The sequence below is a fragment of the Haemaphysalis longicornis genome, unplaced genomic scaffold, assembly GCF_048455015.1.
Source record: "Haemaphysalis longicornis isolate Haplotype H1 unplaced genomic scaffold, Haemaphysalis longicornis Haplotype H1 scaffold_7, whole genome shotgun sequence".
Taxonomy (NCBI): Eukaryota; Metazoa; Arthropoda; class Arachnida; order Ixodida; family Ixodidae; genus Haemaphysalis; species Haemaphysalis longicornis.
In genome coordinates, this window is record NW_027526422.1 from 148,000,363 (window position 1) to 148,014,879 (window position 14,517).

A 14,517-nucleotide genomic window follows, 5' to 3' on the forward strand; every position below is an offset into this window, starting at 1 on the left:
TGTTGTGCGTGGGCCCGGCGCGCTGAGCCTTCGCTCCCGTCGCCGCCGAGGCCGCTCGCCGTCGCCCACGACACAACAGAACCTACCCAAATCCGCTACTGGTTAGTAAACTCTACCCGGGTCAATTTGAACCCAAATGCAAACATTGTGAAAGCCTGGCAAGCATTGTCCACACGACATGGACGTGCCCGCAGATATCAGACAGCACACACACACTTGGAGGCCCTGATGCTCAGCTCAGTCCTAGAAGCCCAACGAAAGATCATCAATCAAGCTCAGGCAGCCGCCAGGTCCCAAGGCATACTGGCCGCGAGGGTTTAAAAAAAAACCATTGATACTAAATAGAAGTTCTTCATCATCATCACCATCATCATCATCGCGTCAAAAGACGAAACCCGAAAAGACGAAAGGAAGAGACCCAGACACGATGTAGCCGTGTAGAACTCGTTCAGAATCGCCAGACTTTGCGTTCAAACCACGTAAGCATACTCTGGAGCCCGATGAATGTTTCTCGTGCACCGATATCCCTTCGCTAAATTCGAGTGGCAAATCCGCCGGCTGTGCACCAACGCGAGGCTCCCTCACACTGCAACGCGCCCTGCCGCCTGCCGTCGGGCCGGGCGAAATCGCGCGCACGAGCCACCCTGGGCTGCCTCAGAGGCTATGAGGAGGATAAGGCGGCCGTCTGTGGGCCACGCTATGGCGGACCAGGCGACCCAGACGGTGAGTCTCCCTACGGGGACGCCGCGCAGCCTTGCGACGACGCGCGACGCATCGCTGCTGTCCGGCCGCGGCAAGAACTCGCGGTCATTTCCAGTAGCCCCGAGCTATGTGGCTCGGTGGGGGGACCTAATGCACTTCCATGACGTCCACGGACCTCGATCAGCTTTTGCAGAGCAGTTTAAAGGGCTCTAGGCGGGCCCTGAGAGAGCCGCGGTAGCCAATAGATACGGGGTTCAGGCGGAAGGAAGGTCGGGCTAGTTGGCAAAGTGGAACGAAACGGAAACGAGAACAATTAGTTGGGATAGTTGGCAATGGAACGGAAACGAGAGAACAAGAGGAATACTGGACGACGCTGGCCCAGCGTCGTCCAGTCTTCCTCTTGTTCTCGTTTTCGGTTTCGCTAGTAACCACATGCCTTATTGTTATAGGGTTCATTCCAGAACCATATCAAGATCATACCGGCCTAATTGATGACTGTTAAAGAGCGCAAACGCTCACGGGTACGACGTCTACTCCCGCCCCTTCCGGTTTGAGAGTTCTCCTGGCGGCTTTCAGGCGCGTACGTGTGTGCGGGTTGTTTATTTGTCACCGGATGCTTACCTTTCAGAGAAACCCCTAGTAGTGTCAATCGTTGTTATTTATAGAATTCCCAGCGTGTTTCTTTTTTTGTGTGTGTAGAAACAGATAAATAAGCAGCACACACGCGCGTGAACGCCGCCGGCGTACGGGAGGCCAGGAGAACTCGAACCGGAAGGGGCGAGACTCCGCGGGAGATAGGAATGTACCCAAGAGCCTTTGCGCTTTTTAGCGGTCATATATCGCGAGTCCGTGTATTGGCGTGGTTACAATTGTCACGGAGTTCGCAGAGTACTTGCTGAGTCTTTGCGTGATTGATAACTGATTCTTCTTTACGTTTAAAATGTTTTTGTCTAGCGTTTCTTTTTTTCCTTATTGCAGTCTGATTTTGCATGCGTACATTGGTAACAATCGATCGGTGCAAAGAGCTCACTTTGCCCCCACCCATGTGGGGGTGACCAAAAGGGTAGGAACAGGACGATATCTTTTGGGGAAAAGTTCGTGAAGGGAACTCGTGCTCGAAAGTACAGTCCAGTACGGGTTTCTTTGTTCCCGGTCCTTGCTACGGATCCAATTACTTGTTCTCTTTGCTCTCCCCGATCTCTTTTCGAACCCATATCCTAGGTGCTACAGGGTCACGAGTCACTTATTATTTCTCTTATCTCTCCCTCCCAATGCGCGTGCCCGACAGCAGCCGTGCAGCGAGGCGCAGCAGCGAGTCGGCTCGCCAACACATCTCGCCAAGGGCGCCAGCTCGCCCTTCTTCGAGGAGGGGCCCATGCAGGGAGGCCAGCAGGGCCAGCAGCCGGCCAACAAGGAAGGTACTTACTACACGCCCCCTCTCTCCCGTCGCTGTCGATTCCCGTCAGCTTTGCACTGCTGAACACGAGGTCGCGGGTTCGATTCCTGGCCGCGGCGGCCGCTTTTCTGATGGAGGCGAAAAGCAAAAACGCCCGTGTGTTCGAGATTTCAGCGTACGTTAAAGATCCCCAGGTGGTCAAAATTAATCCGGAGCCCTCCACTACGGCGCGCCTCATCGCCTGCGTTGCGTCGGCACGTTAAACCCTACAATCAATCAATTCCCGTCAGCTGAACACGTAGTTTGTAAGAAAGGTTTCGAGTTCCAGAACGTACGTCCCCGACAACTATACGTCACTAGAGGGTTTTAGCCCTCCGCATGCTTCGTCTTTTTCATGGATACCGTGTTGACCGCGACGCGTCTGGGCTCTTGCGCATTCGTTTCGGTAGGGGGATTAGTTCCGCGGCCGGCCCCAACGTATAGAAAATCTAGTAACGTTGGCCGGCCCTAGCCATGGCCGCGCATTCGTTATGGTAGGGTGTGCCCTCCTCGCCGTGCCTGCGCGCGCAGGCGCAGTCGGGTCCCTGTCAACACGGTAACCACGGAACAGACGGAGCATACGTACGGAGTGTTAAAACTCTCTACTCTCTAATAGAGAGTTTTAGCAGTCTGTATGCTCCGTGGTTTACGTGGTGCCGTGTTCACCGGGACCCGGCTGGGCACTTCCGCAATCGTTCCGGTAGGGTGGATTAGTTCCGCGGGCCGGCCCTCGCCATGCCCGCGCATTTGCGCGCGGTGGGGGGGGGGGGGGGGGGGGGGGGGGGGGGGGGGGACCCACCTCGCCCTGCCCGCGCGCGCAGGCGCAGTCGGGTCTCGGTCGCCACGGCACCAACGGAAACTATGGAACAGACGGACTGCTACAACTCTCTATTGAAGCGGCAAGCGCAAGTGCGTTCGAGCAAGCCGGTTTCCGACGTGGCGCAGTCCACCAGGTTGGACGTGCGCGGGAGCGGGCCTATCCGCGCGTCTTACGGCATCCAAGCCGGTTTTCGGAGCGGGAGACGCATGCATAGACGCGTTACTTTCCGCTCGCGTGTTTCGCCCTCGAGGCACTGTAGACATCCTCGGATCTATGCCGCCGTGGAAGAGGAGTTCATGTGCACACCTATTGTGGCTTGTATGCCCCTATTTGCACTGAGCGCCACTGTTTGGCTTTGCTACAGAGGCTGTAATTGTAAGTGAAGTGTTAAACCACGCGTGCGAGATATGCGAGGCGGTCGCAAAGCAGTGCCATCTACAGTAAACCCTCGGTATAACAAAATGGCTGAGTCTAATCTCCCGGCAGCCATGAGAATTAACTCTGGGAAATTCTCACGGCAGTTTGTGGCTGGCCTAAAATTCACTGAATAATATTAGCTCCCAATAACCTAACATAACCTAGCCTCACCGAACCTGACGTAACCTAACCGAACGTATCATCACGTATACCCAAATCCAGCCCAACTGCAACAAGCCTAACTTATAACCCATCCAAACGACGCAGAACACAATCTATATTAAGCCTAATCCTAGAAATCCTAGAATTCTAGAAAACGTGTGCGTCGGTCACTTGGTGTAGTAATAACCAGAATAAAAAAGCAAAATCACGATGAGCGAAAACTTCAGAAATACCGAAATTAACTTCATTAGTGCCGGACTCGAACCTGGGTCTTCGTGTTAAAAAAAAGCAAGCACTTCACCACAGCGCCACAGTAGCAGCTGGGTGAAGGAGATTTTAGGGAATATTTGTTCCAGAGAATCTTCGAGTAGAGTGTTTAGCCAATCACAGGCGACTGCTGTGAGAAATTTCTGATGGTAATCGTCATGGTTGCCGTGATAATAGACACTACCTAACAAAATCGCTTTTCGAAGTCTTACTTTATTCGAAGCGCTCCACGGCCCCCGCTGCAGTATACATTGAGAGAAAATCATATTCGCTTTTAACGAAGTATCGCCTATAACGAAGCCAATTTTGTGTCCTCAGGACTTCGTAATAACGAGCGAAGTATATATATGCAGCTCCCCCTGAAATTTATGCGCGCAGAAAAATGACATTTTATTTTTCTGGCATCCAGCGCAGCCTCTTTTTTTTTTTTTTTTTTCCCGGTTTGGTGTAACGAAGCCCCCGAAATACTATTTCGGGGGCTTAGTTACACCCAACCTATACTTCCGGGCAACCCCGCCTGCGAGAAATAGTATTTCTCGCAGGTGGGGTTGCCCGGAAGTAAAGGTTAAACTTCTTATACGTATGCTCGTTTTCGCGGCATGTAGCCCTATTTGTGTGTGAAACATCGTTCAACCCCGGTGGCCATGATTAACCCGGTCCTGCTACAAGGGTGTCCTATGCAGTGCAACAGTGTGGCGGCGATACTTTTTCATATCGCGGGATACAACTGTTGTACCTCGTTTCGCTGCTTGTTTTGAGGCCAGGCGGAACAGGCGGCGACGTTCTCACAGCGTCTTCAGGCAGCGAACGCATGCTTATCACACGCGCTACAAAGACGGTAAAGACGGCGCGCGCGCTGTCGCATCGCAGAGCTGGCCAAGATGATGGCCAAGATGATGAGCTGTCCGCCGATGGACATGGGGCCCGACGGGGGAACAGTGCTGCCCGACGCCCTGGATGCCAAAAAGGTGAGCCGCCACCTCCGCCCTATGCACTTACCTACCCTATACGCTCTTTTGCTCCACGTGTACAAATACGTGCTCCGTACTTCTCCCTACAGTAAAACTGGGATGCTCACCTGCTGGTTCTCAACTTTGGCATTTATGTACACAGTACTCAGATCCCCTCTTAAAGGAATTTGAGGAAAGTACTACCATGGTCTGTTTGTAATAAATTAAAACCAAACACAACCACAAGTTGCAGACGACAGCTACGCTTGTGTAACTTATAAGATGTGGGCGCGAAAGCGGATGTTCGATGCTTGCGCTTCCGAGCCGTGCCGCTTGTCGACATACGGTGAGATGTTTTATTAACAGCGCGTACGGACGAGGGGCGAAAAAGAACCGACAGGATGAATGAAGCCTGACTCACAACTGAAATCTTCATTGCAGGAAACATTACATGTATACAGGCTTTGAACGAGTTTCGCATGTCCTTGTCGGGACAATGAGAGACTCCGGTGCGACGTCGGGGCAGTGTCCTCCTGAACTATAGTGTATACGATATCGGCCAGGAATGCGCAAGGGAGGACCTTGCAGATGAGAATCCCCATTTGGGCTCGACTGTGTATACAGCCTTTGTAAAAAAAATGGCCCCAATCCACGCTCTGAAGGTGGTCAGACTGCAAAGCTGTAAACTACACCAACAACGATTACCCATGCGACGTCACTTGAATTCACACACGGAGCTCTACAAAGATTGAAACCATAGACTCCGCCAGCCGGTACCTGGGATTCGCCGGGGCAGGAAAGAGCGGCGGACGCCGCCGCCCTAGCCCGACCGTGCGCCGGCGGAACAGAAACCGGAGAGGAGCGTTTTTCGAAGGACGAGGAGGAGGGCGGCACGCGCAGCTACTGCGTCATCTCTCTTACTGCCTCCCCCTCACTCTTGTTTTAGGTGTCGCCTCCAAAAAGCGGCCTCCTCCTTTTCAGCCACTGAATCAAAACCAGCGTCTGTCTCCCCCGTCTCCACGTGTGGGCGTAACTTAGTCGGCAAACCGACAAGCTCACGCGCCGCTTTCCTTCTGGCCCAGGTTCAATCCCTTGTGGGCCTAGTAGTTTGTTTGTGTAGCCTGGACGTAGCCAGTAGCCAGTAGTAGCCTGGTGTTTTTTTTTTTTTTTTGTAGCCAGTAGTAGCCTGGGAGTTTTCTGTTGACGCGGACACGAAAATATCTTTGGCTGGTTAGAGGTATACTGCTTCGTAGTAAAAATGTTTCTAGGCGACTAAGGCTATTTATATTTAGCCTTAGTTTGGTCTATCTGTTTGGTCTATCCGCAATTAAAATGATTTTAGCACCTTCCTGGCGTACAATACTATTTTGCCGGCACTCAAGATTTGGTTCTCTGCATTTAATTATTCGATTTAGAGCGAGGAGCAGCGTGGCTTAGAAAATTTTGACAAAGACTGAAAATTCGCACGCCGGTCGCCGTTCCCCGGTTCCCCGATGACCGGATCGAGCTCCCGCATGATGCAGGTGATGGCGGACCTGCTGGCCAAATCCGAGGAGCCGCGCCTGGGCGCAGACGGTGAGCCCGAAGCAGACGACGAGACGGCGGCCATTGAACACCTCGAGACCGTGGTGGCCGGCTGCAGAGACCTGCTGTACCAGCTGCAGGACGCCCTGCACGCCGCCATCGCCGAAGCGGGGCCGCCCGAGGACGAGAAGGGCGACGCCGCCTGACGACGACGAACTACCCCTGGTGGTGCCCACGGACTGCCCTCGGCCGCCGAAATTCTGACTTTCCCGCGCTGCGAAAAATTCGCTGGAAATCTCTGTCGCGCGTGCGACGCATCCCGGAGAGAGTAAAAAATACAAGCACCACTGCCTGTGAACAGCCTGGTGTGTGTGTGTGTGCGTGTGCGTGTGCGTGTGCGTGTGCGTGTGCGTGTGCGTGTGCGTGTGCGTGTGCGTGTGCGTGTGCGTGTGTGTGTGTGTGTGTGTGTGCCGGTGACAGTCCTCAAAAACTACAACCATACCTGGTGGCAACTCAAATTCAATTTTGACGCATTACGCAGAGAAAAGATTGATGTCGAAAACATGATGGCCCCTAACAATGCTAGTATACAATCCTATTTCCGTTTTGTAATGATGGTTTCTGGGTTCGATGTCCCAATTTGCGCCATATGAGCGCTGAAAACTTCCGTCTGGAACTTCCCTGTCATAAGGCGGGCCCCAACCTCCGCTTTATTTTTGGCTTCTTTCGGTGACTTGTTTGCTTGGTGGTGGCGGTGTGTGTGTTCCCGTGTCCCTTCATTGGTTCGATGAAACACGGTTCGCCGGTACACAGAGCAACGTTTCACTCAATAGTCGAAGATTTGTTTGTTTTGGTTAGTTGGTGAATAACAAAACAGCGCTAGCTAAGACAGACAAGGACGAATTAAGCGATCGACATATAGGACAAAGACGGGGTGCTGAATTCCTGCGACATTGTTTTGAAAAGCTGCAGCTCCTTTCAGACATATGCTGTGACGCACGCGCCAAAACAAGCTTGATCACGTGATCTGCGGCACAAGAAAGTGGCTCTTTTCTCGATAATTCTATGAAGCGGGCTGGCGAATCTTATCCTATGTCCTCCGCGTTACAATCATTTTGGTTGCAATTATCTCTGTGTGTGACGACAGTACTGAATTTATCGCACAGAGGAGTGCTGCCACATGTTTTTCAGTGTGCTACTAGTCACAGACCCTCATTCCTCTTTCCACGTTGTGTAGTGCTCCCCTAGTCGGTCATTGAGACCCCATTTGGTCTGCCCTGTCTTTTCGTAAGATATAATTGGAAGCAGTGGCTGTCTGCTGTCCGATAATAGTGGATAGTAGGAGGAATGGCTGCCAGTAGACCGTAAACGCAATAGGGGCAAGCCATAGATTCGACGGAAGGATGAACTACGAAAATTCGGGGGCAAAGGGTACTCATCAGATCGACATGCAGGCGTGGCTGGAAATCTTTGAGAGAGGCATAAATAGTCCTGCAGTGGACACACCCAGGCTGATCATGATGATGACTGCTACCATGATGTTGATGGCGGTGATGATGATGATTATGATGATGATGGTGAGTCGGAGGCATAGACGACGCATTCTGCGCATCCGCTGAAGAAACATTCTTTCTGTGGCACCCTGGCTTCGTCGCCAATGTGAGTTTGGTAAGCCTGAAGAGATTCGGCACACTATCACAATTTGAATAAAAAAAAGCACTGAATCAGCGCTTGAAGCAAAACCCCCCCATTCGACCGCAAATCTGTTGGTTTTTTTCCATTCCGAGACAACTAGTGCAGATACGGTGTGATCGGAACTTTTGCCTTTCCGTGAGCGTTAGCTCAATGGAAGCTATCTCATCAGATTTCACATTCATGAGCATTGGTAGACACGGACAAGAGCTCGGTGTAACCGGCTTAAGTTAGCCAAACCGAATTAGTCGTACATTTGGCTTATTAAATTCGTTGTGCAAGGGCAGGGCAACACATTTCACAATGCGTCTTTTCACTTGTTTTTGAATGCGCCGGATTAAAGTCAGGATTGGCTTACTTGCACAAGGTCCACGGTACCGATTGTCGTCCATGGTACGGATCCATGGCGCGAATTTCTGTGGGATGCTTCCGCATCACTTTCACAAAAAATACATCTCACGTTAGTTTAACATCTGATGTCGGTATTAATAGTCTGATTTCCCACTCAACGATATCGACCTTTTCTCAATAGGGGAACATGAAAACAAGATCTTCGCGGCTTTTTTGAAAAAAAGTCACGTAAAGCAAGCGTATAGTATCCACACGCTGACGGTACTCCAGAAATAAAATTGTCGCATCAAAGCAGCTGGAGGACGTCTTCTCAAGTGAACGGGGGTGCCAAGACACCGCAGCAGAAGCAACATCAGTAAAGAATGTCTTGCAGCCACATAAACATGATTCTTCCACTGGAAGAGCTTGCTGCACAGCAGCCGGCTGGCGGTACCTAATCTTTCGGGCTACAGGACGTCTGCGAAGGCACGTGGCCTACCGTATAGGATGTCCACCCAGCACTCATTCTCTCTTTAGTGCCAAGCGCTTTGGCGGCGGCATCGTAGCCGAGCTAACGATGGGAAGACTGAAGACTGAAAGAAAACGGTGCAGCAGAGTGTGGCGATATTGTGAGGGGAGGGCGATTTGCCGAGGCGGCGAGAGACGCTCCTCCGAAAGTGTGAGGGGGAGCGCAGTACGCCGGGCCCGTGCCAGACGCGGGTGTGAAAACCGCCCTCGGGGTCTAGCTATTGGTGTCCGAGAAAGGAAACGCAAAACCAGGCATCCATGAAAGCAAGCGCCTTGTTCTTTCAAGTCCACAACAAGCACAGAAGCTCAGCAAGCGGTGCGTGCTGCACGTCCATCTGTCCTTCGCCGTCCTCCTCGTTGCGTGGCTTGTTGGAACTGCGTGACATTTGCGCCATTTTTCTCCCTTTTTCCTCTCTCATTCATTTCGATAGACATTTTCACCCAACCGACCCCCTTCACCTAGCCAATAGGGACCGCCTTGCCGCTGCGGCTTAGGGACTTTCCCTCGTGCCACTTGATGATTATGATGATGATGATGCCCTCAAAGTTTTTGGCACGTACCCACAAGAAGGGATTGGCGAGGGCTAAATCAGTTGTTGGAGAGAGAGAGAGAGAGAGAGAGAAATGACCTGTATTGATTCGTCCTGCGAGAAAGGTGCGGGTCAGGCCACGCAGGGCTTCGCAGCACCTCGTCTAACTACCTGCGCTAGGTAGCGGGCGGAGCCCGAGGCGTCGTGCCCGGCCGGCCGCGCGGGTTACTCGGATCGCCCGCGCCGTCGCCGTCCGCTCGACCCCCGCGGGGGCCGGGAGGCGAGGGGCGCTGGCTTTCCTTTCGCCGTTGCAGCGCCAGAGCTTCCTCGAGCCGCTGGACGGCCCTGAGCTGGTTGCCGTGCTCCGGGGAGCCGATCAACTCGCGAATGTCCGGCGGGAGGCGGTCGCCTCCGTCGCGCGCGCACTGTTCGTCGCAGCCCCACATGATGTGGGCCAGGTCCGCGGGCACTCGCGCACACACACAGCACTCGGTCCGCTCGTAGAGTTCCGGGTACACGTGGCGCGCCAGCGCCGGCGTGAGCACGGTCTCGGTCTGTAACTGCCGCAGGAGCACCGCCTCCTCCCGGGACAGGCCGGGGTGTGGAGGCGGAAAAGTCCCTCTTTCGCGTCTGTACCACCGGAGCACTTCGCCGTAGGCGACGAGGGGCTCCCCTGCGTCTTCGTCGTGGTCGTCGTCTGCTTCCTCCCCGGAGTCTTCCGGGGTTCGGTCGAGGCGGGGGGGCGCGGTCCGGCACGTGGCGAGGACTCGGGCCGCGGCGTCCGCCTCTTCGTTGCGGTTGTGGTGGCCGTTGGGCAGCTCCCGGCCCGCGTGGGCCGGGAAAGCGCAGCGTGTATCGCAGCCGGAGCGCCTGGGCAGCACCACGTCCGGGCGCAAAATCCTGCAACGAGTGGGCCTCCGCCCGCCCCTCGGTCCCGCGGCGGAAGACGAGCTGGTCCCGCTGCGAGACGACATAGCACGCCGTATCGTAGTGCCTCCGCTCCCGAGGAACGTGGACCCGGAGCGAAACGTCGAACGCCGGTCGGCGCGGGCGCGCGCGCTCGCCAGAACATACAACGAGGACGAGGGAGCGGTGTTCGTGGACGCGGCCAAGCACCGCGAGCGGGCCGACACCTTCGTGGCGGTGGTCCTGAAGGCCACCTCGGGAGACCTGCTCAACGCCGGGAGCGTGCGGGCCGCGACCGCCCGGCAGGCCGAGGAGGCGGCGATCGCCTTAGCCCTAACCCTGCCCGGCACGCGGACCGTCCTCAGCGACTCCAAGTCGGCGATCTCCAACTTCGCAGTTGTTGGAATTCGTGAGGACCTCAAAGTGCCACTTCTGCCAAAAAATTGAATCCCTGAAGCATTTCCTTTTTTTTTTTTTGTTGCCGCCGGTTCTCTCATCCTTGAAGAAGACTGCTAGAGAGTCCCCTGCGACGCCTAGGAGTGTCGTCGTCTCTTCCTGCGCTTTTGTCTGTTGGGGCGTAAGTCTGGGCCACTGTCGTGGCGGGAATGAGATGGGGTCCATCTGAGAGCGCTCTTCTGCAGTTGTACCGGAGCCTGTTTTTGGGGCATCTTCGTTACAGCCTGCCAGCCATTTCAAACCTGCGAACTTCTTCCCGGCGCACATTGGAGGGTTTGCAAGCACAAGCCCTCAGAATATGCTTGGGGCTACCACGATGTACCTCTACTGTGGGCACAATTGCCGAGGTACGTGTTTTTCCAATGGATGCACTTCTTTTGGGCGAACCCCTTCGAGTCTACCTTAGATGCTTCACAAGGCATGAACACCATCCATTATCGGCTCTTCCTACTACGTGTTCGAGAAGTAGTTTTGCGGCAGCCATTTTGCAACACCAACATAAGATCCCATCAGGTTTCGCCCCAATGGTGGTTTCCCAGAATCCTCTGTGGGTACTATCAAAACCATCAATTTACCTTTCCATCCCGGGAATTGGGAAGAAGTCCTCTTTGCCATCAATAGCCCTCAAACAGTTGACTCTAGCGTTCTTGACAGACAAGTACGCCGGAACTGTACATGTATATACTGATGGCTCTATGACTGCATCCCGGTCCACCGCGGCTGTGGTAATTCCAAGCTTATGCGTTACCCGAGGATTCACACTAGACCACAAGACAACTTCTACTGCCACTGAGTTGGTTGCCATACGGGAGGCGATTCGTTTAGTCTCCCGAGAATCACCTCAAGCTTGGACCCTGTTTTGTGATTCCAAGCCAGCACTCCAGGTCCTCAACGGAGTTATGAGGCAAGGACCTTATTATGCCCTTGCTGCGGAAGTACTCGAATTATGCTCATTGGCACTGCAACAAGGACATGTCCTCACCATTCAGTGGGTACCAGGCCATTGCGGGCTAGCTGGTAACGACTGGGCTGACCAGGAGGCAAAGAAGGTTTCTGCAAATGCAGATGTTGTACGTCTGCCCTTCGCAAGGACGGACACGACCGCCCTTCTGTTTACCATTCTCCGCCACGCCTCGGCGAATCACTGGTCCCACCCTGACAATCGTCATAGAAGATTACACCGCCTGGACCCCGACTGCAAGTTTCGGTTACCTCCTGGTATTCAGCGAAACTACGCCACGCTGTTTCACCGACTACGGCTTGGCGTAGCCTTTACCCGTCGCTACAAGCACCTCATTGGCTTTACGAGTGACCCCGACTGTGAGACATGCCATGTACCAGAGACTATTTCGCATGTTCTCTGCCACTGTCCACGCTATGCGCAACCTCGAGAACAATTAGTGAGAACATTGGCCCGTTTGGACTGTCGTGTGGTGTCGGAGGAAGTGCTGCTGGGACCTTCCAGACGCGAAGCGTTCCTACAGTGCATTTAAAGCTGTGCTGACATTTCTGCACAGCAGCGGCCTCTCAGAGATATTGTAGTTGAGGCCCGTCCGGCTTAACTTTAACACATACACCGTATCGGTACAGGCATCTTCTATACATAACCCTTAATTTATTTCTCCGCCATCTTCATCTCTCTCGTCCTCTATCCACACTCTTTCCTCCACTTTCCCTTCCCACACACAGAATAGCTGGCCAGATATATTACCGTCAGGCCGACCTTTCTGTGTTTATTTCATTTCAATAAAATTCCTCTCTCTCTCTCTCTGGGCCACTGTCATACCGATGCGTGCCACGCCGTCCACTCACTGATTTCAAAGACAGCTCGCCTGCCTGTATGGAGCTGTTCAGATCAGGTTGACTTTCTATTTAAATTCGCACTCCTCTCCTTTTCACTTTTTTTTCTTTCTGTTTACCATGCCGACTACACCGATAGTTCTGTTCCGGTATTTTCGCATTATGTAATTGGTTTCCACGAATAAAACAAATTGTTCTTGGCCAATTTCCTTTAGGTGGGTATGCGCCATTTAAATCGATACCCACCACCACCACCACCTTCACGCCAGTCTCTTCAGTCGTCGATGGTCGCAGGGTTAGCAGGCTGCCGATGTCCTAGATGCTGCCAGGGCCGGAGTACGACGACACCGTGAGTAAGATTAATCCACGCAGTTTTCTTCAGGAGCTGAACATGCAGGTTTATCCCAGCGAATGACAAATGAAACCAAATTATAATTCAGAAGGGTTTGATGGCGGGCTAGTTGGCAAATTTTCGAACTTGAGCGCTGAAGACGGTACAAGTGTAAGGCGAAGGCACAACACGCGTGCCTGTGTTGTCTATTTGCCTTCACTCTTGTCCCACATTTGACGCCGTTTTCCTCCAGAAACAAGATGAACTTCCCATTGCCAAGAGGGCGTAACGGTGACCGCGGCCGAGAGCTGTCAATGCGCAAAACCAACTGATGGCGCGACGCGGATACAAGAGCAGAGTGACGATTGTTGGATGTCTACTGCCGTACGCGGCTGCTTTGTGGACGGGTGAAACATGCCTTCACATGCTCCACTTATAGGAGGCTTTCCCCTGCACGGTAATGGACTTCTCCAGCTCGGCTCTTGTTTCCTGCGGCGTCCAGGAGTCGAGCGACGGAGAGACGCGCTGCAAGCGGCCAAGGCTGCAAACGTCTTCCGCCTCGTCTGAGCGGGATCATTCGCAGCAGAACCGAATCGGGCCTGACTCCCCCTGCAACTGCGTTAGGACCTGCAGATGCATGAGGGGCACCAGTAAAGTAGGTGACATGACTCCTACACAGCCCCAGGGACCGCCTGGCCACGAACAGGGTATGCTTCTACCAGCACGTCGGTGATGACGATGACGATGAACAATTTATTTATTTCGCCCCTTCAGACAGTTGCCTGTAGCCCGCCGAGGGTTTTCTTATTGCGAGCCGCGCCGTGCATTTCACAGGGACTGCCTTTTAATGCGACATGATTTAATGGCCCAATTAGCGTAAAAGCCGGCGTCCGTGTCTAAACAAGGCTACTCGAAGGGGTGCCTTGAAGCGTTCCATAGCGCCAGGCGTTCCACAGCGGAAGCTTTCACTTGGCAGCAGCTAAAAAAAGACCCTCCGCGCCAGCCCACTGCAGATAAAGTAAGGGATCGGAAGAAGTCAGCAAACATAGAACAGTCAGATTGTAGCGAAATCCGCCAGCGTCGTCCGCTTTCCCAATGCACGGCGGCAGAAACGAGCAGTGCACCAAACGCCTAAAGACCGATCGAAGCCATTCGAAAGCGCAAAACTGAAGCGGATTGACAAGCAAATCCACGCGGCAAGAGGACGAAACCCTTCGGGAAGGTTGGGCGGGAGAAAAGCGTCTCCTCTGACCTTCAAATTTGGCCTCGAGGACATACCGTGGCGCCACCTACGAGTGACGTCACTTGTAGGACGCCGGGTCGTGTTGCCGTCTGCTACAACACATTTCCTGCGCGTATGCGGAATTATGTTTTTTGTTGTGGCCACCGCCACCCCCCTCCTTGTGGATTTGATGCAAAATACCCAAAAAAGTTGTCTGCAGACCGAATAATCCGGGCAAGCAATCAGCGACTCGCTTGTTCCCGGCGACACCGCCGCGTTTAGGTAGCTTCTATTCGCCGCGAGCTCGACATGTAGGTGGCGACATCGTCGCGCTGCTAGTGTGGATGCTCCGCTGAGCGGCCCGTAAGAATGCACATTGTGGGCGCGCTTCGTGCCTTTTTCTCGCCGTATGTGCGCACGAAAGGTGCAAACAAGAGTGGTATGC

General features: G+C 53.6%; 1 protein-coding gene across 2 annotated transcripts; it reads left to right on the forward strand.

The window, feature by feature from the left end:
- Positions 1 to 598: 598 nt before the first annotated feature.
- On the forward strand, positions 599 to 6,637 carry LOC144147113 (uncharacterized). Of its 2 annotated transcripts, none has more exons than XM_077679189.1 (4): positions 599 to 723; positions 1,991 to 2,120; positions 4,674 to 4,771; positions 6,277 to 6,637. In XM_077679189.1, the coding sequence occupies exons 1-4, from the start codon at positions 664 to 666 to the stop codon at positions 6,481 to 6,483; spliced, it is 495 nt and encodes a 164-aa protein (XP_077535315.1). In that variant the 5' UTR covers positions 599 to 663; the 3' UTR covers positions 6,484 to 6,637. The 2 variants fall into 2 exon arrangements, with proteins under 2 accessions (XP_077535315.1, XP_077535317.1); XM_077679191.1 differs by having other exon boundaries at positions 1,994 to 2,120.
- Positions 6,638 to 14,517: the final 7,880 nt, after the last annotated feature.